Below are 26,861 nucleotides of genomic sequence, written 5' to 3' on the forward strand. Positions count from 1 at the left end.
GGCATGTGACAGCCCCCACTTCATGAATGATTTTTTTTTTTTTTTTTTTTTTTTTTTAGTACTAGGATTGAACCCAGGGCCTCAGGTGTGCTTGGCAATGCTCTACCATTAAGCTGTATCCCTACCCTATACAGCTCATTTTATCTGATAAGTTTCATAGATCTTTGCACATTTCAGGAACAGAGCTTCGGTTTGGAGCCAAGCACAGTGGCCCAGGCCTGTGGCCTCAGATTCTGAAGTAGCTACAGCAGGAGGACTCTGTGGCCCAGTACTTGGAGGCCACACAGACTCTGTCTACGTGGGGAATGTAGAGTTCTCTCTCAAGTTCTTGGGTGCCGAGCAGGAACTGTGGGCAAATGCTCAGGTGTACTTATTTGGTAAACGTTAGTGCTGGTGCCTTCCTACTTGAGATAGTCACAGTCCTTCTGTCATCAACATAACAAAGACGAACACATTCATGAGAGTATCAGGTCATCCTTGGTAGCTGTGCATGTCCCTGTTGACATGGTTGTGAGCCAGCTTCCAGAGGTCTTGCCCAACCCACCACTCTACAGCTCCCTCTCCCGTTCCTACTGCCATCAAGTTTCCAAGTATTTTCAATACTGATTGGATCAAAATTAATGGCACGGTGAAGGGGATGTGAAAATCTACATTTCTGTCCGCTCACCTAATTCTGCTTCAGAACAGTCTTTAAGTTTAGGATAACAAACATTCCAAAGCTAAAACCACCGTTTCAAAAAGACATTAGGGAGCAGGAGTGCTGGCTCAGCAGTGAAGAGGACTTACTGCTCTTACAGAGGACTCATGCTCCATTCCCACCACATGCATAGCAGTTCACAATGTCTATAACTCCAGTGCCAAGGGAGACTGACTAAGCCAAGTATGGCTATCTTGCCACATGTATTCCTAATTTTCCTAGCCAAATCGACTAACTCTAAGGAGAAGAGATGCTAGTTGGTGCTAACTCTCTTTTGAATTCTTTGGTATAATGTGCATCCCATTGCCTGGAGTACTAGTTAAAAGAACAGGGCTAGATATCCCTAGGCCTCCCTCTTCCCTCTTTCCCTCTTCCCTCCCTCTCCCTCTCCTGCTCTACCATTTCCCCCCACCTCTCTTTCTCTCCTTCCCTCCCTCTTTCCCCTGTTTGGCTACTTTGAATCTATAAAGGTGTACTGCTGTATATTTTCTAGGCTCTGTCATCAACAATAACACACTGTCTGGGGATGCAGCTCAGTGGAGCGTGTGCAAAGCTCTGGTTCAGTTCCTCAGCAGAACCAGTAACAACAACAACAAGTCATTTGTTGATGGAATTTCTTTTATGTGATGTCTTAGACTCTTAATGAATGGGTATATAAGAAAAGTATGTTTATGGTCTGTCTTGGTGTCTTTTCTAATGCTGCTTGGAAAGTCGTCATTTTCCTTTGTTTCAGGACCTGTACAATCAGTTTGCAACCTTTACAACTTTACAACCTTGAATTTAATACTAGGATAAATTTAACTTGTTTTAGAAGAAAATTTGTCTTGTTTTATTAAATAACAAAATCAACACAAATTCTGTGTCTTAGTTATCAGAATGTTGAGAATAAACTTAGAACTTAACTATATAAATAACTAAACAGATGTCAGGTACATTCATTTGCCTGCTCTTTCAAATTAATGATTGATAGTTTAAACCTACCTGATCTTCTAAAAAGTATAAATTATGTGTAAGTTAAGACCGAGAGACAGACTTTCTGCACAGATGGGGGTAGGTCCCCCCCACCAGGCCCCAACCTTGACAGAGACTTTGGTGGTTGATCATTACTGAGGAAGGAAGACCCAGTATCCTTTGGGAATTTTGCCAATAGTAGTTTACCCGTGCCCTCACGGAAGCCCCACACACAGGTGCATATGTGAAGCACTAATAGGACTCATGGATTATTAATGATAAAAAGGAAAAGGATGTCATGGAGTTGGGAGAGAGACAGGATAAGAAACACTGGGAGTTACAGAGAGGTAATTGTGGATGGATAGGCTCAAAATGCATTGTATAAAGGTATGAAGTTTTCAATGAATAATTTTTTAAAGATTTATTTATTTATTATGTATACAACGTTCTATCTGCATGTAGACCTGCATGCCAGAAAAAGAGTACCAGATCTCATTATAGATGGTTATGAGCCACCGTGTGGTTGCTGGGAATTGAACTCATGACCTGGAAGAGCAGCCAGTGCTCTTAACCTCTGAGCCATCTCTCCAGCCCCTAATGAATAGATTTTAATGGACACACACTCACATATATGTTCTTAAGAATTTAGGGGTTAGGATGTAGCTGAGTTGGCGGAGTGCTTGGCTGGCATATATACAGGCCTGGGTTTGATGCCCAGCATAGGCTGTGCACCACTGTGCACAGCTATAATGCCAGCACTCAAAGTGGAGGCAGGAGGGTCAGAAGTTCAAGTTATATATCAAGTTATATCAAGATATAACTCCGTTATATATCAGGATAGACTTTACCCTGGGATACATTAAACCCTGTCTCAAAAAAAGAAAAGAATTTAACTACTGATATTCTCACTGTGGAAGATTATTATGGTTTAGGCTTAGCTTTAGCAAATAAAAACAAATTTGTCAGGAGTATTTCTAACTAACTGTAATTCTTATTTACATTTAGCTTCATCCAATAGAATTATTGAAAGAATATTTTCTGGAGCAGTAACAAGGTACGAAAAGTTTAAAGTTTGAATTTTCTTTAGTGGGCTAGCAAAAAATTAATAAAAATGAAATAATACTTGAGTTGCAAAATGAACTATACTACTGCAGTAATATCATTTTAGAAAAGCTTCTGCATAATCTTGCAGGGCTACTAAGTCAAATTATATCTAAAAAGCATACAGTTTTGGCTTAATAAAAGACAGTGATTCCTTAATATTAGTCCACTGTCTATATGTAAGTAACAATATCTCATGCCATTGATTATCAAATGGAAACTAGGGCTAGACCTAGTGGCATGGGCCTATAATCCCCAGTAAGCTAAGGCAGAAGACTTAAACTGAAGCTTTCTTGGGCCACAGAGTCAGTTCAAGACCTGCCTAGGCAATTTAATACGACCTTGTTTCAAAAAAACTAAAAGTAAGCTGGACATGATGGTACATGCCTTTAATCCTAGCCACGGAGACACAGGCAAGTGGGTCTCTGTGAGCTCAAGATCAGTTTGGTCAGTATTTTTAGTTCCAGCCACTAAAGGCTACATAGTGAGACCCTGTCTCAGAAATATTAGTTAACTAAATAATAAATTAAAAGTAAAAAGAAGGGTAAGGATGTTACTTGGTGGTAGAGTGCTACCCTGCATTAGGCTTTAAGTTCAAACTCTAGTACCATAACTTGTCTTTTTTTTTTTTTTCACTGAGGCAAATGCCTTCCAGTTCTACCTTTAGGCCCTTGAAAATAAGCCTCAAAGAGGTTGTACTTTCTGAACTACCAGCTTTATGAGGAATTCATCATTTTTTTAATTTAGTAAATTTCTAAAGATGTTACTTTATTTCTTAATTGCTCAGGAAATGTTATAACCATGTCTTTTCTTCAGAGGAAAAACAGTGCAAAAAGAGGGAAGAATGAGCTATGCAGATTTTGTTTGGTTTTTGATTTCTGAGGAAGATAAACGGAACCCTACCAGGTAAATTTTTGTTGTGTCGAGATGTAAACACGTGTTCGAAGCTTGGGAGGAAGGTGGTGTATACCTAGAAAACTGAGCCAGCCTAGACACAGTAGGAAGTTAGAGTGCCTCTGTCCTCGTAGAGCTCAGTCTAGGAAAGCAGAGGCACAGACTCCATGGGCACACTGTATCAGGGGAAGAGCTGTTACCCACATAAAGGTAAGGGCAAGATACTCTTCCCAGGACAGAGAAATACAATTGGTGAGTATTTACAGAATGTGCAATAGATTCTCCAAATGTTAGTTCTTTTATTCTGCACTAGTTCTGTAGTAAGTTAAAAAAGGAAGAAATAGCAGATGGTGGGTCTGGAGAGGTGGCTCAGTAGATAAAGCCATTCCATGCAGGCTTGAGGACCAGAGTTCAGATGTCCAGCACTAAAAGCCAAGGTCCGGGGGCCCCACCTGTAATTTTAGTGCTCAGGAGACAGTGACAAAGGACTCTTGGGGCCAGGTAGCTAAGTAGACTAGCTGAATCAGTGAGAGCTTTGTTTGTCAGTAAATAGTGGAGAGCACTCAGGAAAGACACCTGACGTCAACCTCTACCCTCTACATGCTTGTACAGATGTGCACTTTCAGCCACCCACGTACATATGAACATACCATCATAGCCTCACGTTCCCAGCTGAAATCATCTTTCCCTTTCCTTAGCACTCTCAAACATAACTTGGTTGTAGTGTGAATTTACATATCTCTTTCTACTATTGTCTCCTGGGTAGACCAAAGATCTAGGTCCCTCTCAAAAAGACCTCTTGCCTATAAAATAATGTCCTATACACAGTTTCTACTCAGGACCAAGGAAGGCAGGTGGTTCATTCCTTGATGAATATTTGGTGTCTTCGTATTGGTTCACAAAGTTATTGAAGCAGCTGGAGAGATGGTTCCACAGTTAAGAGCAGTGGCTGCTCTTCCAGAAGACTGGGGCTAGATTCCCAGCACCCATGTGGCAGCTTCAACTTCTAGAACTTCAGTTCCGGGGGGGGGGGGGGCCAATACTTTCTTCTAGCCTCTAGAGCACCAGTTCTCAACCTGTGGGTCGCAGCCCCTTTGGGAGCTGCAGACATTTACATTATAATACATTACAGTAGCAAAATTACAGTTATGAAGTAGCAATAAAATAATTTTATGTTGAGGGGTCACCAAAACACGGGTCACAGCATTGGGAAGGTTGAAAACTACTGCTCTAGAGGAACCAGACACACATGTGGTGAATAGACATACAGGCAAGCGAAATACCCAAACACAGAGTTAATTAAATTTTTAAGTTACTGAAATGTTAAGTATCATGTCCATAAATAATTGCAATAGAAAAAGAAGCTATTTTTAGGATAGCTACATTTTAAAGTAACTGTCATTCCACATACAGTGATTTGTCATCTATCTTAGATAACTTAAAAAACATAAATGAAAAAAGTCAACATTTCTGATGTGTGCATGCAGACACACATGTATGCTGGTACAAGTATGTGAACATGAGGCCAGAGGTCAGCCTTTGGTGGTAGACCTCAGGAGCCATCTACTTGTTTTTCTATCCAAGTAGATGATAGTCTTGATAGTCTATCGCTTGGACCTCAGTTTGCCTGGTAAGCTAGCCTGGCTGACCTGCAAGCTCCAGAGACCATCCTGTCTCCATCTCCCCTGCACTAGGATTACAGACGCCAGGTTTTTTTTCATGGGTTCTAGAGATCTAAGTAAGGTCCTCAGGCTTATGCTTTTCTGACTGCACTATCTCCCCAGTCTAATTCTCAAACTCAGGAAGAAAACTACTGAAAAAAAATATGCATTATATAGGCTACATATATAAGTACATATACTTATTTTACATTATTTGTACATTTAGATTATTTTAATGAAACTAATCTTTTTTGAGAGAGGGAGGGGACCCTCTGTGTTACCCAGGATGTCCTAGGATTCCTATGTTCAAGGCATTCTTCTGCCTCATTCTTCCATAGCTGTGTCACATACACTATTCTGCCCAACACTGGGATAAACCTTAATTATGATACTCTAAATTTTCTAATAAATGTTCTTCTAAACATGCCCTGGTGAAATTAGGGATGGAGGATGTAACAGTTTGTAAACTGCTTGCCTAGGTCACACAAAGCTGTGTTCCGTCCTCAGCACTACACAAACAGGTATAATCCCCCAGCATTCAGGATGTTAGGAGTATCAGAAGTTTAAGGTCATCCTTAGCCACATACCAAGTTCAAGGACAGGCTGGACTATATAAAACCATGTATTTAATTTTTTAAAAGGTGTACAGGATGGGGTGATCTTTTTTTTCTGGACAGGATAGTAGTAAACAAGTCATGTCTGAGGGCTGATAAAATTGATATCATGAGCGGTGATGCAATTGGAAGGAGGAAGTAGAAGAATCTCTGAGTTTGAGGCAAGCGTGGTCTACACAGCAAACTCCAGGACAGCCAGGACTACATAGAGAGACCCTACTCAAAAAACAAAAAAGCCACATCTGAGTGAGTTAGGGAAACAAAAAGAATAAGAATATTATATCACAAAATCAACTGTTTCTGCCATCTCCCTGACTTACTTTTGTGAAATCCCACGACTTGCTCCTCACTGCCACAGCAGGGAACATGGCCAAGCACAACCATCAGAGCAGATTTAAGGACATCTTGAGGGTATGCCCTACAAAACCTGTATCATTATGGAGAAACAAGTCATTCATGAAGACAAGCCCATCAGAATAACTGGTGATTTTTCAATAAACATGGAAAGTTCCGAAAGACCACAGCTGCCATTATTCTCAGCATAACTATCCATCATGATTGATGGCAAATGTCCTTCCATGATAAAGGTAGGCTAGAGAAAGAACTAAGCCAACCCTACAGAGGCCACTAGGAGGAATTCTTCAGACTTAATAGAACAAACACACCAGAGAGGCTATAGGGGAAAAAAAATAAATAAATGATGCTAGAAAGTAATGTAAATTAAGAGTAGGAAAAAAAAAACTACAAAATCAAATGACAGGAATTATTATACACTTTTCAATAATAATTTTGAATATTAATGGCCTCAATTTCCCAATTGAAAGATATAGACTAACAAATTGGATCTAAAACAAGGCCCATCAATTTATTGCCTCCTATAAACTCACCTCACTATTAAAAATAAACTATTGTAGGGAAACCACTAGAGAAAGGTATTCCAGGCAAAGGGAACCAGGAAACAAGCAAATATCTTTATTCTATTGTCTGACAGAATAGACATCAAATACTAACTAGCCAGAATAAAGTTTAGTGGCTAATGGTTAGGGGAACAATCTTTTTGGAAGAAATGATAGTCTAAACATATATGCACTGAACACAGGTCTACCCAGTTTCATCAATATTACTAAACATTGGGCTGAGGAGATGGTTCAGCACTTAAAAGTACATGCTTTTCTGGCAGAAGATCTAGGTTGGTTCCCACCACCCATGTGGTGGCTTACAACCAGCCTTCTGGCCTCCAAGGGCACACACTGGTGCACATGTATGCATTCAGGCGAAACATTCACGCATAAAGTAAGATAACAGGCTAGAGAGATGGCTTCACGGTTTATGAGCACCTCTTCCAAGAGGCTCTGAGTTCAGTCCAGCACCTATGACAGGTGGTTCACAGCTGCCTTACGTCCACATTCCCTCCTGGCTTCTGCTAGACCCACAAGCATTACATGCTCTCACACACTACGCACATGCATGTAAATAATATTTAAATATATACAGGGATATAACAAATATCTATAAAACATTCCAAGAATTACAGAATATACATTCTTCTCAACAGTTTATGGTACTTTGTCTAAAATAGATTATATATTACTCCATAAAGCAATTCTCAATAAACAAAGGAAAATTCAAATAACTTCTTGTATTCTATCTGACCACAGTAAAATAAAGCTAGAAGTCAAAAGCAAGAAAACTACAAAAAAGAAAAAAGAAAAAAAGAAAAACACTCTTAATATTAAACATTATGGTATTGGATGAGTAAGTTGCTAGAATTGGATGGAAATACAAATACAATATACCAAAACCTATGGGATGCAAAAGATAGTCCTAGAAAGGACATTTATGGTTCTAAGTACCTAAAATAATAATAATAATAATAATGCCTCCAAAAAGAGCAAATCAAACCCAAAAGCAGTAAATGGAAATAAACCACCAAGATTAAGGCAGAAATTAATGATAAAGAAACAAAAACAAAGATGAATTAGTTCTTTAAAGAGAAACAATATTGATTGAAAAAGAATCCTAACCAACAGAGTAACCCAAAACAAAATTAGAGATGAAAAGGGGCACATTACAACAGATACTACTGAAATTTAAAAAATTGAAGAGGCATACCTTTAATAAACTTAATATTTTTTACTCCATTAAATAGGAAAATGTAAAAAAAGTGAATGAATTTAAGTGTGTAGATATGTATATAAATAAACCATCTATGTAAAACCAAGATATTATAATATAGATGTTTATAATAAGCAACAAGACTGAACCAATTTTTAAAAATGATAATAGAACCCCAACAAAAACTAGCCCAAGTCCTGGGGCAGGAGAAGTGGCTCAGAGTTTGAGAGCACATAGTGTTCTTGCAGAAGACCTGAGTTCAGTTGCCAGCACCCATGGCAGGCACATTCACAGTCAACTGTACCTCCAGCTCCAGAGGATCCAATGTTAGACTTCCATCGTCTCCTGCACTTCAATGTACATACCCGAATACAGACACATATACACAAACACTTAATTTCTTAAAATACATACTTAAAAATTTTTATCTGAGTAGCTCAGATCCAGATGGATTCACTGAAGAATTTCATCAGAACTTTAAAGAACTACTCCCAATCTTTCTCAAATAATACCATAAAAACGAAAAAAAAGAACACTTTTAAACTCTTTTTGTGAGGTCAGTATTATGCTGCTACCAAAGTCAAATTAAGACACATAAATAAAACTTCAATCTATTCGTGGTGGCACATGCCTTTATTCCCAGCACTCCAGAAGCAGGTAGATCTGTTAGTTCATAGCCACCCTGGTCTATGCTGAGAGTTCCAGGCCACCTAGGGCTACATGGTGAGACCCTGTCTCAAAAAAATTAAAAAGTAATTTTGGATAGTTTCCTTGATGAAAGCAGATGCAAAACTTTTCCATAAAAAATTTAAAAACCATTTAAATTGGATTATTTTGTTTGTTGATGTCTAGTTTTTGAGTTCTGTATATATTTTGGATATTATCATTCTCTCGCATATGGAGCTGGTGAAAACTTTTTCTCATTCTGTAGACTGCCGCTTTGTCCTATTAACAGTGTCCTTTACCTTAAAGAAGCTTTTCAGTTTCTTGAGATCCTATTTTATTAATTGTTGATTTTAGAGGCTGTGCTGTTGGCATTCTATTCAGGAAGTTGTCTTCTTTGCCAATGCATTCAAGACTATTCCCCACTTTCTCTTCTATCACGTTTGGTGAATCTGGTTTTATGGTGAGGTCTTTGATCCACTTAGATTGAGTTTTGTGCAAGGACATAAATAGGGATCTACTGGCATTCTTCTACATGCAGACAGCCAGTTAGACCATCACCATTTGTTGAAGATGCTTTTTGTTGTTGTTGTTCATTGTGTCTCTCTGGCTTTATCAAAAAGCATATGTCCATACGTGGATCTCCAATTCAACTGAGCCAATGAGCTGATCAGTGTGTTTGTTTTTATGCCAATACCACAAAGTTTTTATTACCAGAGCTCAGTAGTAACTTGAAATCAGGGGTGGTGATACCTCTGGAAGTTCTTTTATTCAGAATGTTTTTAGCTATCCTAGGTTTTTTGTTTTACTTTTTATTCTTTGTGAATTTCATGCACCCCAAACATATCATCACCCTATCTCTTCATGTTCACCCTCCACCACTGCAACATCCCCCTCAAAAGAAAATATGATGATAATAATAATGTCACAGTATGTCATCCAGTATACCTTTTCCCACACATCTTTACTTGCAAATGTTCGTTGCAATGAGTCACTGATCTGTTTCAAGGCCTCTGTCTTCTGCTACACTATCTATACTGATCCTCATCAGGATTCCTCTTGGATATCCTGTTGTTGCCCTGTGTCATGGAGACCCTGCAGCTTTGGATCTGCAGAACCAAGCCCCTTCACATGCTCCAGCGAATCATAGATAAGGTAGATGTCAGGATGGGCCAACTCAGAGCCCTGGATCTGGGCCTGAGTAGTAACTGAGTTGGCCAGGCAGCCAGCTCTCCTGCACCTGCACCACCAGGGTGAGCTCTCCAGCACTGCCCACCCCATCCCCCACCAGCTCAGCCAATGCGGAAGCCAGCAAGGGGCAGGAATAGCTCTCATGCTCTCAGTGTCCTCAGGGCTGGCTCACTTGCACCACAGGTCAGTTCTCCTCTCCCAAGTGCCACAGCCAGTGAGTGACAGGCCCAACTCTCCCACTCTCATAACTTCAGAGCCAGCTCTCCTGCCTGACATAGGGAGGGGGACACTCTCTCCCTTGCCACCCCACAGCAGATGAGAGGCAGAGGCAGCTCACCACAGTCCTTCAGGCAGCAGTCCATTCCAGGGACAAATGCATGGCCTTTGATGGTAACATAGGCCTGGGCCTTGGACTTCAACATAGACCCCAGCTGCCACAGGACCAGGGACCCAGACATGGCCCCCAGCAGTGCAGCAGTATGGGCCAGATATCCCCATGGCCTCAGGTGGCAGTACAGGCCACTCATGTCAGCATTTGTGCTTAGTCCCCTCTTTCCCTACAACCCCCACCCCACCCCGGAGCAGCGCAGCCCTCCGGTATTGACGTGGCCCCCAGAACACTAACACTGACTTGGCCTTTGGTGGTAACTCAGGCCACTTACATTGATACCGAGCACAGCTGCAGCAGGACCCTAGACACAGACATGGCTCTTGGTAGCTGCCTGGGCTGACCTCACCGTGACCTCTTCATATCTGCCTGTTCCTCACTTCTCCACAGTGTAGGGAACTTGGCTTCACTCTCTTTCATCCCTCCATCACACATTCTTCCGTCATAGTAATGCCAGTACATGGGTGTTTTTCTTCGTGCTACCACCAGGATAGCTGGCCAGGTTAGGAGCCTAAGTCTATCCTGGGTTTTTTGTTTTTCCATATGAAGTTGAGGATTGTGTTTTCAAGGTCTGTAAAGAATTGTGTTGGAATTCTGACTGGAGACTGTTGAATCTGGAGACTGATTTCAGTAGGGTGGGTGTCTTTACTACTGATGGTGATCCTACATGAGCAAGGGAAATCTTCCCATCTTCTGATAGCTTCAATTTCTTTCTGCAAAGACAAAATTTTGTTTTGTTTTTCAGGACAGGGTTTCTCTGTGTAGCCCTGGCTGTCCTAGAACTAGCTCTGTAGACCAGGCTGGCCTCAAACTCAGAAATCTGCTAGCCTCTGCCTCCTGAGTGCTGGGATAAAGGGTGTGCACTACCACCAGGCAAGACTTGAAAGTTTTTTATCATACAAATCTTTCACTTGCTTAGAGATCTCCATCAGGTCCCTCCCTTTGGAGCTGGGAGAAGAAAAAAGATTGAAGAGTCAAAGGGATCAGAACGCTAGGAGAATATGGCCCCCAGAATCAACTAAGCAGGGCTCAAAGGGCTCACAGAGACTGAAGAATTAAGAGTAGAGACTGTGTAGGTGGGGAAACTGGGACGAGTGGAAGAAAGGGGAAACTCTTCTCAGGATGTATTGTATGAGAGAAGAATAAAAAAATTAATTTACAAATCAAATTTAAGTATACATGAAAAATATCATTCGCCATGATCAAGGCTGACTTCATTATTGAGATGTATGTGAATCAATAAGTGTAATATACCATATAAGTGGACTCAATAGACAGGAAAAAGGCCATGCGTACTCTGGGTGGCACCAACTACCACCCAACAGCCTTCAGTGTTTCATTCGGTCCAGCACAGGGAGAAGGGTGAGGGGGTTTGGCTAATTTTGATATGAGGTATCTACAGGCAAGCCACGTCAGGCTGTAAACATCCAAGAAGAGGGGGTGCAGCACTAGCCGGTCATTCCTGAACATTCATACTGACAAACACTGTCAACATTCACACTCACACCAGAGGAAGGTTTTGTCACCTCCAGTCCTGGCTCTATAGGGAAGGCTTTGCCAGTTTCCCATAGGTTACACATGGTAAAAAAAAATAGCAAGCTGGCATAAAAACAGACACAGATCAATAAAATAAACTAGAGGACCCAGGTATAAAGCTATGCAAATACATCCACCTGATTTTTTTTTTACAAAGATACCAAAAATGCACCCTAAGAAAAGCATATTCAACAAATAGGAAAATGGATATGGACACGTTAAAAAATGAAAATAGACTCTTATTCCTCACCCTGCACAAAAATAACACAGATGATGCAACAATCCAATGGGAAAGAATAGTATTTTCAACAAATTATGATGTGACAGCATGCATCTACATGCCAAAACGTAAATGTGGACTCTTTTATTGGAAATAATTTTTTCACATAGTGTATTCTGATTATGGTTCCCCTCCCCCAACTCCTCCCGAATCCTCCTCACCTCCCATCCAAATCCATACAAACAGGCATCTAAAAATAAGATAAAAACTAATTAGAATAGGACAAAACAAACAAAACCAGAAAAGCCCAAGAAACACATACAGACTCAGATACACACATTTGCACACAAACAAATCCCATAAAAACACAAAACCAGAGGCCTTCAGATACACCCAAAGGACTTGTAAGGGATTGGAGGAAAAACTCCAGAAATACCATTGAGTTCATTTTGTGTTATTCATGTACTACTGGGCATGGAGCCTGCCCTTAAGAGTAGTTTGTATACCTAATGGACCCTTACATATGTAAAAGTTAAAGTCCTAGTGAATGACATACAGAAGCTGCAATTTGAGGCCCCTCAAAATAAAAGAAAGATAAAAATCTGACAGAAAAGCACTACTATGCTTTTAATTCTGGAATTACACAAAATACCAAATTAGAGGTTAGGAAAACGAACCTTTACACATTGAAGATCTGAGCCAGGAGGGATGTCAAGTACCTACTGTCCAGCTACTCAAGAGCTAGAGCAAGAGAATCACTTTAGCCCAGGAGTTGTGGAGGCCACCTTAGATAACATAGTAAGAACTTGTTTAAAATAAAAATAAAGTTTAAAAAGGAAAAAAGAAATGCAAGATCAGAAAAACTATAGAGAAATGGTTCAGTTGGTAAACTATTTGCCATGCAAACACAGACATGAATTTGATCCTCAGAATTCATGTTTTTTTAAAAAAAAGGCCAGGCATGGCATACTCACAATCCCGCGCTCGGGAGGTGGAGACAGATAAAGCCCTGGGGCTCACTAGCCAACTACTGGTTTGCCTAATGAGAGGTCCTGCCTCAAAGGTGGAGACGCAGTTGAGGAAGTTGACCTCTGGCCTCCATAGCACACTCCTTTTTAGGGTACTTCTACATAATGTGCCGTGTCAAAGGAGGAGGGAAATGTGAGATGCATGAGACACTTAATGAAAGGACCTTCAGAAATGAGACTGAAATTGTGAGACCAAACAGACCATAGGCAATTAAGTCAGAAGGAAACAAAAACTATTTGCAGAAAATGCAGTCGTTAGAATATCTAATGCAACTGAGTGTGGACCTGACCAGCTAGTGGCCATCTGAGGCTGATGGAATAACAATGTGCAGGAAACACAGAAAATAAGAGGGGAAAGGGAGTGCTGCATGAACTCAGGACAATGAACAGTTTCACTGTATTAAGTGATAAAGGCCAGACGTCATCTGCTGTATAAAATCAATAATACACAATTCTTGAAACAGAAAAATGCGAGAGAAATGTAGGTTTTACTCTGAAAATACAAAATAAAAAACAGAACAATGGGCTTTTGGAAATGACTGATTCTGGAATTTATAAACAGGAGGTATAAGGAACCTCCCATTGTTTTATTTTTGTCTTAATTTTTGGTTGTGACCCTATCCTTTAATAGCTGAGTCATCTTTCCAGCCCTCCCTTGTTTTTTCTAACAACCCTTTATAAAGTAGGCATAATTTGTAACACACACGTCGGTTTACTTTAAAAGAAACATGGGCAGTAGTACTTGAATACATAACCTCGACCAGGTCCCTGCTAATGAGCATCTTTTACCTCTTAGTATTGAGTACTGGTTCCGCTGCATGGATGTGGATGGAGATGGCATACTCTCCATGTATGAACTGGAGTACTTCTATGAAGAGCAGTGCGAACGGATGGAAGCCATGGGCATTGAGCCCTTGCCGTTCCATGACCTGTTGTGCCAGATGCTTGACTTGGTGAAGCCAGCTAATGACGGTAAGACTGAGTGAACAGCAGTCTGTACTGTTCTCTGTTGAACAGAATGAGGCACAGCTCTGATATCCTGATGTATTTAGCTTTCCAGCATCACCTTTACCAGCTTCCCAACTACAGAGAATTTAAAGTTTCTCTCTCCTTCACTATGAGTATCAAAGCCACTATTTAAGAAATAAAATTTTCATAAACAAAGAAAATAGAGCCAGGCACGAATGGCCTATGCCTGTAATCCCAGCACTCAGGGAGGCTGAAGCAAGATCTCTGTGAGTTTGAGGCCAACCTGGTCTACAAAGTGACCAGGACAGCCAAGGCTACACAAAGAAACCCTGTCTTGGGTCGGGGAGTCAGATTGGTGACTCAGAGCTGTGGAGGTGAGGGACAGATACAGTTCTTTGCTAGGGGGAGGGGATAAAATTATGGTGTTGACAGTTATACATTTTGAGTATACTTAAAACCCACTGGCATATACAAGTTAAAATGATTCACCTTGATTTTTTTAAAATATGATTTATAATAAACTGAACATATACATACACTTTTCAACATCAGTAAGTGTTTTTGGGTTTTTTTGTTTGTTTGTTTCATTTGTTTTTGTCAAAAGAGCTGTCAATGAAATTTACAGGGTATATTTGTTTTTTATATTTTTCCCATAGGTAAAATAACTCTGCGAGATCTGAAGAGGTGCAGAATGGCTCATATCTTTTATGACACTTTCTTTAACCTGGAGAAATATTTGGACCATGAACAGAGAGATCCTTTTGCAGTCCAGAAGGTAACAGTATACACTGAAATTGAACTCTCAGAGCTGGAGCACCAAAGGCTATCTATATGCTGCGTGTTAAATGTTCTGTGCATGGAGGGAACTCAGCATTTAAAGAAATTACATCTAAAATACATCATCAAATATAAAAAGAGACAATTTAGTCTGTGAAGCAGAAGGTATGGGAGAAAAAGGGATATCTGTAAATTCAAGCCCAGCCTGATCTGCCTAGCAAGTCCTAGGATAGCCAGAGCTACATAGAAAGACCCTGCCTCAAAATAAATTAATAAATAAATAAATACTAAGAGCACATCTCCTCCCCCAAGCAATCTTGCAGTTTAGGTAATCTCCACCTAGGAGTCCTTGCTATCAAGGGGCCATATTGATTGCTCTATGTACTTTTCAAAAGTAGTTTTGAAAAAAATATATCAGTAACATATCTTACTAGCAACTACACTTAATTTAATTGTGCTATGCACTTCCAAGCTAGTAGTGGTAAATAGCTTTACCCTTCTATGTGATAACTGAACTTCTTCCGTAATAGAATTTAGATAGTGTAACACTTTTTCAAATATTAATGTCCTGTGTGTGCCTATCCATTTTAAATGTTGTTCTGCATGAAAATAGAGACAAGCTCCTTTGTCATTATCAAAAGAAAAAAATCTGTTAGACCATTAATAAACCCTGGGTGTTGAAAGAGAAGACTCTATAAGTTGCCCTCTGACCTCCACACATGTGCCATAGCACACAAACCCACTCAAATCATGAACACACATACAAAACACATGTGTATGTATATATGTGTATATACACACATGCACACACACACACACACATATATATACATACACATATATAATCCGGAAGCTGGAGAGATGACTCAGAGTTTAAGAGCATTTGCTGCTCTTGCAGAGGATCTACATTCAGGTCCCAGTACCCTCGTGGAGACTCACAACTGTCTAACTCCAGTTTCAGAGGATCCAGTGCCCCCTCTGACCTCTGCAGATGCTGAATACACATGGTTCACAAATGTACATGCAGGCAAACCATCTTTTAAAGATTTAAAATAAATCTTTTCTTTTTAAAAAAGAGAATCATACCCCCCCCCAAAAAAAAAAAAAAAAGTAAGCTGCTTAGCACACAGAATTTTGTAATTTCAGGTGTACGTCATGGTGGGAACATTGCCCTAGCCCCTCTGTTACTATGCTGGAACACTTTTCAGATAGGTTTTCAGCAATATACATTTATGATATTTATATCATAAACACACCTACCTCCAATTTTCCTCTTTAATCCAATTTCCTCCTTTTAATCAGGATGTTGAAAATGATGGCCCTGAGCCCTCTGACTGGGACAGATTTGCTGCTGAGGAGTATGAGGCTCTTGTCTCGGAGGAATCCGCCCAGGCGCAACTCCAGGAAGGGTGAGTGCCTCCATGCAGGGCTCTGGCAGGGCTGCCGTGTCAGAGTACTAAAGTACCGCCAAAAACCTCTACTTTTTCCACTTTTGAGTAATATAAAAGACGTATGTCTGGCCTAGCTATTTTAACTTAGATGGCCACACTCCTGCAGTTCTCTCCTATTCCTCACTCATTTCCTATTATTTTCAGGACCCATTTCCTTTAATAAGTCACACCTTCCACGGAATCTAAGATCACTGAGCACAATAGGTAGTCAGCCCAGTAATGAAGGGACTACAGAACCAACCTCACCTAAGTAACAAATAGATCATGTGTTAAATGAACCTTTGTCAGAACAGTCAAAGGAGTGGATCATGCTAATGCCATTACTTTACACTCTTATACTGATATATTTTTAACATACCAGTGTTACAAATTATGGTGCTTGATGAATCATCTAGTATACATGTCATTTAATGTATAGGAGGAATTCCTAGAACAGAGTAAGCAGAAAAGCATATTTAAACTAGGTAGTTGTAAAGAATCTATGCAGATGTGAAAGGGTTTTTTAGAAACCAAGCAATGATGGATGGAGACCCTCAAATTAAGCAACAATGGGGGATCATTTCCATGTCTTGACCTAAAAGGACAAGGACATGAAACACCAGAGTCAAAAATGTAGCTTTGTGAAAGGCACCTGGCAGGTTTTCTAACTTTGCCAACCTAGGCAACTCACCTGAGAGCAAGCTGCTATAAACACATCCAGCTCTCTTCATATCCTCAGCAACTGCTGATGACACCTCTTGACCTCCAGAAGACCAGGTTGCTCCCTGATGTGGTCCATCAGGCCAGCCTCCTGGAATGCAAAGAGAAAAGAAGGATAAACAGGAAATACCTAGTCCAGTGGGTGATAAAAAATGACTCCTCCAGAGAGGTTGAGCCATTTTCTACCTTTCCTTGGGGGTGGGAGGTAGGGCAGAGATTGACCTTGAACTTGTTGATCCTCCTCCCTGAACCTTTCCAGTACCAGGATTATGATGCCTAGCCCATGGTATCTTCAGTATCTTTTTAAATCTGCAGGTTATTTTTCTTTCTTTAGCCATAAGACTTAAGGTTTCATACATAAAGTTCGTTATAATAGAAGATGAGCTGAGTAGGCAAGAGTTCCTCCACTTTTTAAAAATATAAGTCACAAGGGATAAAGTGATGGCTCAACAGTTAAGAACATCAGCTGCTCTTACAGAGGACCCAGGTTCTGTCCCCGGTATGCACGCGGTTGCTTACCACTGTGTATAACCCCAGTTTCAGAGACTCCGACTCCCGCTTCTGTCCTCGCAAGGGCCCTGCATACACAATGCACAGGTATACACAACGATAAACACTCATACACATAAAATAATAAAGTAACATTCTTAATTAATTCAGAAAACACAAGTCACAGATGGAGGCTGGGGTTAAATAAGCCTTGCCTCCAGTTGCCTTACAGCAATGGCATAAAGTAACAAATCATAAGAATCAATCAATTTAAATATTAGAAATAAGGCTAACCAACTATAACAGAGATTCTCAGTCTATGGGTTCCATCCCCTTTGGAGGATGAATGACCCCTCCACAGGGTTACCTAAGACCATTGGAAAACACAGATACTTATGTTAGGACTCATAACAGTAGGAAAATTATAGTGACAAAATAGCAACAAAAATAATTTTACGATTGGGAGGGTCACCACAGTGTGTGGAACTATATTAAAGGGTCACGGCATTAGGAAGGTTGAGAACCGCTCATCTAGAAAGACGGAAAATAGAATACAATCTGCTGGAAGATATAGTGTAAGGTCAATTAGGATAAAGGGAAGAAAGCTTGTGTAAATATTAGCAGTAACAACTGCCAGGAGACACAGGAGAAAATACATAGGTATTTTCATATATATTAGCAAGTCTTAGCAGACATCCCAAAAAGCTACCAAGCTGAACTAGAGGGAGGAGGAGAGCTAAATACACATTAAAATAAGGACCCAGAATAGTAAAGCCAGACTGAAAACATCTTCATCGAGGCCTTAGACAAACATACGAAAGCAGACCTGCAGCATAAAGTAATGCGCGCTAACTGCGGCAAATGTAAACGTTCAGATCAGTGAGTGAAAAGGCTAATGTTCTTACTCAGGTGACTCAGCTACAGAATAATGGCCACCAAAACCAGCAGTACAGACTCCTTCAAAAGCTGGCTTGATGATATTAGACATCAGAGGCAAAAAAAAAAAAAAAAAGTGGGGATTGAAACCTATTGCTTGAAACCTATTGCTTATTGACATAGTAAAGTAGTTCCTGTTTCTTTAAAAAACTCTTTATGGGTGTTGTCCATAAAGCATTCACAGAATACATATTAAGACACAAAGCATCCAGAAAAATAATTCAGACTAGCTCTGATTGAAAGAAGGTGGACTGGGTGCAGGTCGCAGCCCTCAGACCATGTAAATCAGATTACAGTGGTGTTGGCTTGTGCTTGTGACCCCCAACACCCAAGAGACCAAGCCGCTCGCCCATGAGTTGGAGACAGCCTGGGGTATATAGCAAGACTCGGCAATGACGGTGATCATTAAAAACAAGTCAGAAAACCACCTAAAAGTAGAGCAGCTTTAAGTGGACCACAAGAAGGACATCCAACAAGATTAGACCAAAGGAGCCAACAGCTATGGCTCAGAACACAAAAGGTAATTGTTACAGATAACGGGAGCAGCAATTAGTGATCCCTACCTGAATTTGAGTAAAACCTAAAAACGAGGACACCAGAAGCAGCATTCATATAGGTCAAACTCTGCATATCCCATCCTGTCCCTAAAAGACAAACAAAAGCAAAGAATACGGAACATAAAGAAAAAGGGCAGCCAAAGACACTGAGCAGCACAGGACGGCCCAAACCATCTTTCCAATCCTCTTTTTGATGACAACACCAGCAGTCCCACTTCCTCTTCCCGAGCAACTAGTAAGTCAGAGGCAGCAGTCTGTTCCCAACTACCAATAACAGTGAACACATACCAGACAGTTGAGAAATACCAATAAAATACAAATGTAAGGACTTTCACTTTTGGAAGAAGTCAATACAGAGATCAGAACAAGGCATCGAAATGAGTATTCACAAGAATGAAAAACATGTGAAATGGGGAAGTTCATTTTGTTTTGTTTTACTGTGCCAGTGGGGACCTAACTATAAAGGTTCATATGTCTTGGTGCACATCTGGAGATCAGAGGTCAACTTTCAGACACAGATTCTAGTCACCTTGTAGGATCTGGGATCGAACTCAGTCGGAAGGCTTGCAAGTAGGAGCTGTTTCACAGACACACACACAAAAAAAATGTTTTTAATGAATTCTGCAGTGTGACACTGAGTGGAATGGACACAGCTGAAAAACACTGTTCTTTTTATTGAAATGCTAGAGTTGAAAAACACCTCTAGAAAACAATAGAAATAATTCCCATGATTTTACCTACTGAATCAAATAAAAGATGTATAGGAGCAGGAATCATCATTTTTTTTTTCTGCCCACGTTACAAATATTTCATGTCTTGTGGGTCCCATTACAACTGTGCAGGAGACGCAGATAATGTATAAGCAAATGCATGTCACTGTTTTCCAACAAAACTTTAAAAATAAACATGGAGGGCTGGAAAGATGGCTCAGAGGTTAAGAGCACTGGCCGCTCTTCCAGAGGTGCTGAGTTCAATTCCCAGCAATAGCACGGTGGCTCACAACCATCTATAATGAGATCTGGTGCCCTTCTGGTGTGTAGGCACATATGTAGGCAGAACATTGTATACACAATAATAATAAATAAATTTTCAAAAGATAAAAATACTAATAAAATAAAAATAAACAGGGAGATACTAATCACGTTTCACATCACGAAATATTTCTGTGATTTTTTTTTATTATTAAAAAAGGTAAAAGGATTCTTAGCTCATGGGCTGTACCAAAACATGTGTGAAAACAGATTTGGCTTATCACATAGTTTGTCAGCCTCTACATGAGAGTGAATTCACTGCACAAAATAATAACTGAAAGTCTTTCAGTAAGAAAAACATATTACCCACAGCGTGAATGCAGAACAAAACTGACCAACATTAGATTAATTACTCTTCTCCATTCAGTGACCAAAGGCAATTTAAGAAATGAAGGGTAGAGGAGGGAGGGGGTGCAGGGGGGACACAAAGTGAGTAAGCTGCAATTAATAAAAATACATAAAGAAATGAAGAAAAAGGAAGGGCTGGGCTGGAGAGATGGCTTAGAGTGTTAACAGCACTGGCTGTTCTTCCAAGGTCCTGAGTTCAATTTCCAGCAACCACATGGTGCCTCACAACCATCTATAATGAGAGCTGGTGTCCTCTTCTGGCACGCAGGCATACGTGCAGACAGAACACTGTATACATAGTAAATAAATAAATCTTAAAAGAAAGCAGGAAAGAAATGAAGGGCTTATTTTGGCTGACAGCTCCACGTGCTTTCGGCTTCGTGGTGGCAGAAGCCAGAGGCAGCCGTTACACAGAATCTTGGTCAGGAAGCAGAGAGCAGCACTGCTGCTGAGCTCCTTTTCTCCACTAATTCCGTGAGGGCCCCAGCCATGGAAGGGTGACAGCACATGTAGGTCACCTCAACTAAGCTAATATTAAAAAATCCCTTAGCAGCAGCCTGGAAACATATGTCCCTTCAAGCTGACAGTCAAGCTTAACATCATAAATACCATTCAGGTACTACTACGAAAATGACCCTGAGGGCTGGAGAGATGGCTCAGCAGTTAAGAGCACTTGCTGTTCTTTTAGGACACAGATTCAATTCCCAGCACCCACATGGCAGCTCATAGCTGTCTGTAATTCCAGGGGTTCCAATACACTTTTCAGTGTATTTACATGTAGGTCAAACACTCATACGAATAAAGTAAAATACAAATGAATAAATATTTTTAAAAGAAAACTTTAAATTCAGAATTCTCCATGTATTCAAAATGTGAGGTCCAAATAACACATTTTTGGAGTGTTTTGTATCACAGATACAAAAATTTACTTCTCAGACATCTCTGGAAGAAGTACCAGATGATACTCATGGTGCTGGAGAGATGGCTCAGAGGTTAAGAGTACTGGCTGCTCTTCCAAAAGTCCTGAGTTTGGTTCCTAGCAACATGGTGGCTCATAACCATCTATAATGAGATCTGGTGCCCTCTTCTGGTTTGCAGGCACACATTCAGGTAGAACACGGTATATACAATCAATCAATCATTTTAAAAGAAAAAGAAAGTAAATGGGGCCAGACAGGAAATAGTGAAATACTATAAGCCATTGCAGGCTAAGGGTGCAGCTCAGTGGTGTATCATGTGCTACATGTGCAAAGCTCTGAGCTTAATCCCCAGCAGCCATAAAGCAATTATAAGTAATGACACCTATCACTTAGCTTTCTGCTGCTGTGATAAAACGCCATGTCCAAAACCAACCTATAGAAAAGGAGGTTTATTTACCTTATGGTTCCAGAGGTATAAGAGTCTGTCATGACAGGGAAACATGAGGTCCAGGCATTCCATATATGAGCCTATGGGAGACAGTTCTCATTCAAACTACCACTTTTTAATTATACATATAACAGTTTATTGATATCAGTTAACTCCCAGAAAATAAAAGGAATGAACTAATAGTTGTAACTCACATGAATCTCTTTAAAAAAAAAAAACACGATGTTATTTAGGGGTTTAGTGATTAAGAACAAGCACATACTGCTATTGCAGAAGACCTGAATTCAGTTCTGAGCGCCCATGTCTGATAATGCTAGCTTGCCTGGAACTGCCTGTATAGACCAGGCTGACCTTGAACTCAAAGATGGCTCAAACAGGTGGCCGTTTCTGCTTCTCAAGTGCTGGTATTAAAGGTGTGCACTGCCAAGCCTGGCTTACTTTTTTTTAAGATTTATTTATATGTGTGCATCTGTGTGTTTGTATGAGTGCCCACAGAAACCAAAAAGTAGTGTTACAGTACTGTTACATTCCTTGGAGCTGGAATTAACAGGCGTGAGCGAGCCACCCAATGTGGGTTCTAGAACCCAAATTCTGGTCTTCTAATAAAAGAGAAAGTATTCTTAACCTCTCAGCCATCTCTCCAGCCCACTTTTTAGTGCTCCTCCCACCCCCATTTTTTTTGTAACCTGCTTTAAAGAAAGGAAAAAGCAGATAGCAGGTTTGAATACATAGTATGTCTGAGTCCACACAAGAGAAAACTTAGTATCCATTAAAGATAAAAAGTAATTAAGTCAATCAAAAAATATTTTTTCATTGTGGTAACACTAAGAGAAAGTGCCAGTGTGCATGGAATGAAAAGGAAGCAAGGACACAGGAGCAGGGGGTGCAGGTGAAGGTCAAGAGAGGCAATGCAGTCGCCAGCTGTAGTGAAATTCAACCAGTACACATGAGACGCTCTTGTCACAAACTCCTCTTCTCATGTGGTGAGAGATAAGGTTTATAGAGAACACATGTGGATGCTGAGGTCTCTGCAGAAGAGAAGACAGCAGCTACAGCCTGCACAGGGAGTGTTAGAATGTCAGCAAAGAAAAGGGAAGGCCTGTTTGTTACACAGGATAAACAACTGGCTGGCCGGTCCAAAAGCAAAGCTGGGTTTATGCCTAAAAATCAGGTAAGTCAGGGTGAATAAGTGCCACACAGAAATTTCCAAATCCATGTTGGAAAAAGAAAGAATATTAGAGGCTTAGGAGCCATGCAAAGCTAGCCCAGTCACCAGCTGGGCAGGTTGCCTGACTCCTCCAGCTCAGTTTCAGGAGATCCTGGTGCTACCTTGAAGCCGCATTGTGCGACTCGGAGATAGTGCGTGCAGACGCCTGGCATAGAGCTACTGGGAACAGTAACTATGACTTGCACTGGGTGGTGTTGGAGTTCGCAACACACATGAAATTGGGACTTAGCCAGTAGGAAACGCAAATCCTTGTTCCATCACTTACTGGTGTGCTTCCAAGTTTCCAAGCCTCAACAATGAAACCCCTGCCACACCAAGCTATTTTAAGATTTAAAGAAGACAGTGTAAAGCTGGGTGATGGTGCACTTGGGAGGCAAAGGCAGGTGGATCTCTGAGTATAGCTTGATCTATAGAGTAAGTTCCAGGACAGCCAGGGCTACACAAAGAAACCCTGTCTTAAGCAAAAACAAACTATGAAGTCTTTGGGCCTCATTCTTTGTAATAAAACCATGGCCATATCTATCTAACCTCTTCCAAGTAGAGTTTGGCCAGCTGCAACCAGCATTCATTACCTAGGCTGTTTGCTTCATACCCAGAGCACAGGACTGTAACACTGATAAAATAAATGTCTATATGTAAACAGCAGATTGAGAGGTCCAACACAGGCTGGCATATGAGTGGAAAAAGGTGGACCTACTCATCTTAGCACTGGATTGTGAGCCCTTCAAAAGCAATTTTTCCTAAGTACATCACCTTTAGATTGTTAGGGATGTGCCTCCGCAATTATTTACTTAAAGTACCCTAGCCAGTACCACCAAAAAGATGTCCTCACCAAGCCCAGAACACACAACCTTCCAAAAGCACTTAAAATTCCTAGCCATATAACAACAGTCATAGGTTGCCCTTTTGTCATGCTCTACCTCTTGCTTCAGTCAACAGCAATAAATGATTCTAGGCCCAAGGCTGAAAACATTGCAGATAAGCATGGCTAGCTGACAGGTTATCACAACAGTGAACAGCCTAAAAATTCAACCTAATAACGAATCCAGAGAAACTAGGGTTTCAGATACACAAACACAGATGAGGAAAGCAGGTTATTTATAATTAGCATCCTAATGTTTTTCTACATCAAAGTTTGTTAGAATCCCAGCTCCCACATAATAAGACAAGTGTTTCCAAAAATGCCTGTAACCCAGCTCTGAAGTGAGCTGCTGGCTTCCAGCCTGGCTGAGAAACCAAGCCCGCTTTAGGGAGTTAGACTGTCTCACAGACAGAGGGAGAAAGCAATTGAAGTGGACACCCAACACCTGTTTCTGGTTTTCCCTTGGGCGCTCATAAATGTGTTCCCTAGACAGCTACACATCTAAGTTAAATATTTTTAGGTGGTGGAGGGGGCAGCAAGATGAATCAACAGGGAAAGGTACTTGTTAAAAGTCCATAGACATGGACTTTTAAAAGTTCATCGCCCAAACCCAAAGGTGGAAGGAGAGAACCAACTTTACATAGTTGCCCTATGACCTCCACGGCTGACTTGATAAACACACCCATCATGTACACAAACAACACTTAATTTTAATTTATGCTTCAGTATACTTAAGTAACAAGTTTAGTAGCATTCAAAAATCAGACAGAACATAGTTGTACATACCTGCAGTCCTAAGACTTGGGCATTTGAGGTCATCCTGGACTACATAAGGAGTCTTTACAAAGAGGACAGGCAGTATTTTGTTTTGAATTGAAGGAGCTAGAAGGATGGCTCAGCACTTGAAAAGGACCCAGATTTGGTTGCCAGCACCTAGATGGCCCCTCACAACCATCTGTCACTCCAGTTCCAGGGAATATTCCACCCTCTTCTGGCCTCTGTGGGCAGTTCATATTTGGGAATAAGCAAGCAAAACACACACATAAAGTAAACAGTCTTTATTAGTTTTACAGTTTTCTATTGAGTGTTCTTAATTAAGGCAGATCAACTCTGAGGCAGGAAAATGAGATGGTAGATACTAGGAACTTGTATTGCCTTTGTGTGTGTACGTATGTGTGAGTATATGCATGTCGTAACACACGTGGAGGTCAGTGGTCAGCCTGAGTATCAGTTCTCTCCTCCCATGTGCCATATGGATGGAACTAAGGGCAGGCTGGACAGCAAGCACCTCTGCCTGCTGAACCAGCTCAGAGTCCTACATCAGGAAAATGTGTTAGAATTCTGCTGAAACAAAAGATTTTCATGAAACTAGATAAAGTTCAATGAACAAAATACCCAACTTTCAAAAGATTTCATTTAATTGCATTTCAATAAAAGGCTTAAAATATAATTTTAAAATACAAGCTCAAGCCAGTTAGCATTCAGCATCAGCATCGACACCGGAGCTCTCAAGTCCCTGCCCCTTATGATCTATTTACTGATGGCTGATTGCTTCTGAGGCAGGGAGAGGCAGTTTTCTGTATGAGTGTGGCCTCTGGTAGTTGACCATGCTTCGGCAGGTGTTTTCACATCCATGAATATATATGGACAGCACAAATTAGCAGATTTAGTAACTTTTTAAAAAGAGGGATGGAGAGATAGCTCAGCCATTAAAGTCTAGGTTCACACAGTGTGTGTATACATACGTGTTATATGAATAACATGAAATTTGGAGGAGGTAGCAGGTGGACATGAAAAAAGTTGGGGGAGAAGTAGGGATAAGTACAATCAAAATACATTGTGTGCCTCAAATAAAAAAAAGAATATTATATCAAATAAATAAGGTAGACATGGTGGTGCGTGCCTTTAATCCTAGCAGTCCGGAATCAGAGGCAGTCGGATCTCTGCAGTCAAGGGCAGTCTTGTCTACAGAGTGAGTATGACAGCCAGGGCTCTTGTTACACAAAGAAACCCTGCCTGAAGGTGGAAGAGGGAGGGAGAGTGGGGGAAGGGAGAGGGGTAGAGAGAGAAAGGTGTTGCTCAGTGCTTGTGCTCCGCAAGTTCTATCCCAGGTGTTATTTCATAAACTGGGTGTGATAGTGCCTGCCTACAGTCCCAGTCCCTGAAAGATAGAGGATAGAAGGTCTGGAGTAGGAAGATCTGGAGTGAGTTTGAGGTCACAAGGGCTACATGAGAAACCCTTTCTCCAGAAAGTAAAAGTGTAATTCACACTTCTACTTCTGGGTTATATAAAAGGCTCCAAAGTAAAGAACTATTAAAGAATTGTGTTTATACCCACCATGTCCAAAATTTCCCATAGCAAGCCCAGACTCAAATTGTTTCTGTAAATCATCAGATTTTCACAAATTTGGCTCAAACCACAACTCCCAGTCAACACCTGGAACTACATACAGGCCTCTGTCATACCATGTATGGTCCAGCAACATCTCTGTTCACTCTAGGTAGTGTTTCCATACCAGGATTTGCAGGACCAGCAAAATGCCTATTTGAGAGAGAAAGCTAGTTTCTAAACGCAGAGATAGTGCTGACAGAATTCTGAGCATTGTCTGCCTCCATACTTTTGCTGTAACCGTATCCCTAAGAAAGCTGTTTTATGCTTGTTTCTCGTGAATGCTGAGTTCAGCCTGACTCCTCTGCTATTTCAAAAATAGTTGAGCAGATAACACCTCATAAAGCAACTGGTTTTATCAAGACAGGGTCTCACTATGTAGTCCTGGCTAGCCTGGCACTAGATCAGGCTGACCTCAAGTTCATGGAGATCCACCTGCCTCTGTTATGAAATACTGGATGAGAGAGAGAGAAAGGAGAGTAGAGTGTGTGTTTGTCTGCAGGTACTTGTGGAAGTGAAAGAGGATGTGAAATTTTCTGTACGTAGTTACAAGCAACCATAGGTCACCCAAAATGGATGCTGGGAACCAAACTCAGGTCCTCTGCAAGAACAGTAGGCACTCACAGCCATTCACTCACATACACACACATCTGTAGCCTGTAATGAAGAGTCTAAGTGACATCTCAGATAAACAACTG

At 40.8% G+C, this 26,861-nt stretch overlaps 1 protein-coding gene and 2 long non-coding RNA genes across 4 annotated transcripts in view; 1 reads left to right on the forward strand and 2 right to left on the reverse strand.

The window, feature by feature from the left end:
* The window catches only part of Ppp2r3a (protein phosphatase 2 regulatory subunit B''alpha), a 133,125-nt gene that overhangs the window by 101,087 nt on the left and 5,177 nt on the right, over positions 1-26,861 (forward strand). For both annotated transcript variants that reach the window (XM_060385433.1, XM_060385434.1), the window contains 5 exons: positions 2,654-2,702; positions 3,566-3,655; positions 13,856-14,031; positions 14,685-14,803; positions 16,108-16,214. In XM_060385433.1, coding sequence (XP_060241416.1) covers positions 2,654-2,702; positions 3,566-3,655; positions 13,856-14,031; positions 14,685-14,803; positions 16,108-16,214 — 541 coding nt within the window. The remainder of the gene's footprint in view (positions 1-2,653; positions 2,703-3,565; positions 3,656-13,855; positions 14,032-14,684; positions 14,804-16,107; positions 16,215-26,861) is intronic.
* LOC132654675 (uncharacterized) lies at positions 1,994-8,082 on the reverse strand. Its single transcript, XR_009592347.1, has 2 exons — positions 6,239-8,082; positions 1,994-4,744 (listed from the first exon to the last, which is right to left on the reverse strand). It is a non-coding gene; the product is annotated as an uncharacterized LOC132654675 (long non-coding RNA).
* On the reverse strand, positions 8,105-19,255 carry LOC132654674 (uncharacterized). Its single transcript, XR_009592346.1, has 4 exons — positions 18,944-19,255; positions 17,475-17,533; positions 16,927-17,046; positions 8,105-10,988 (listed from the first exon to the last, which is right to left on the reverse strand). It is a non-coding gene; the product is annotated as an uncharacterized LOC132654674 (long non-coding RNA).

The sequence above is a fragment of the Meriones unguiculatus genome, chromosome 6, assembly GCF_030254825.1.
Source record: "Meriones unguiculatus strain TT.TT164.6M chromosome 6, Bangor_MerUng_6.1, whole genome shotgun sequence".
Lineage (NCBI taxonomy): Eukaryota > Metazoa > Chordata > Mammalia > Rodentia > Muridae > Meriones > Meriones unguiculatus.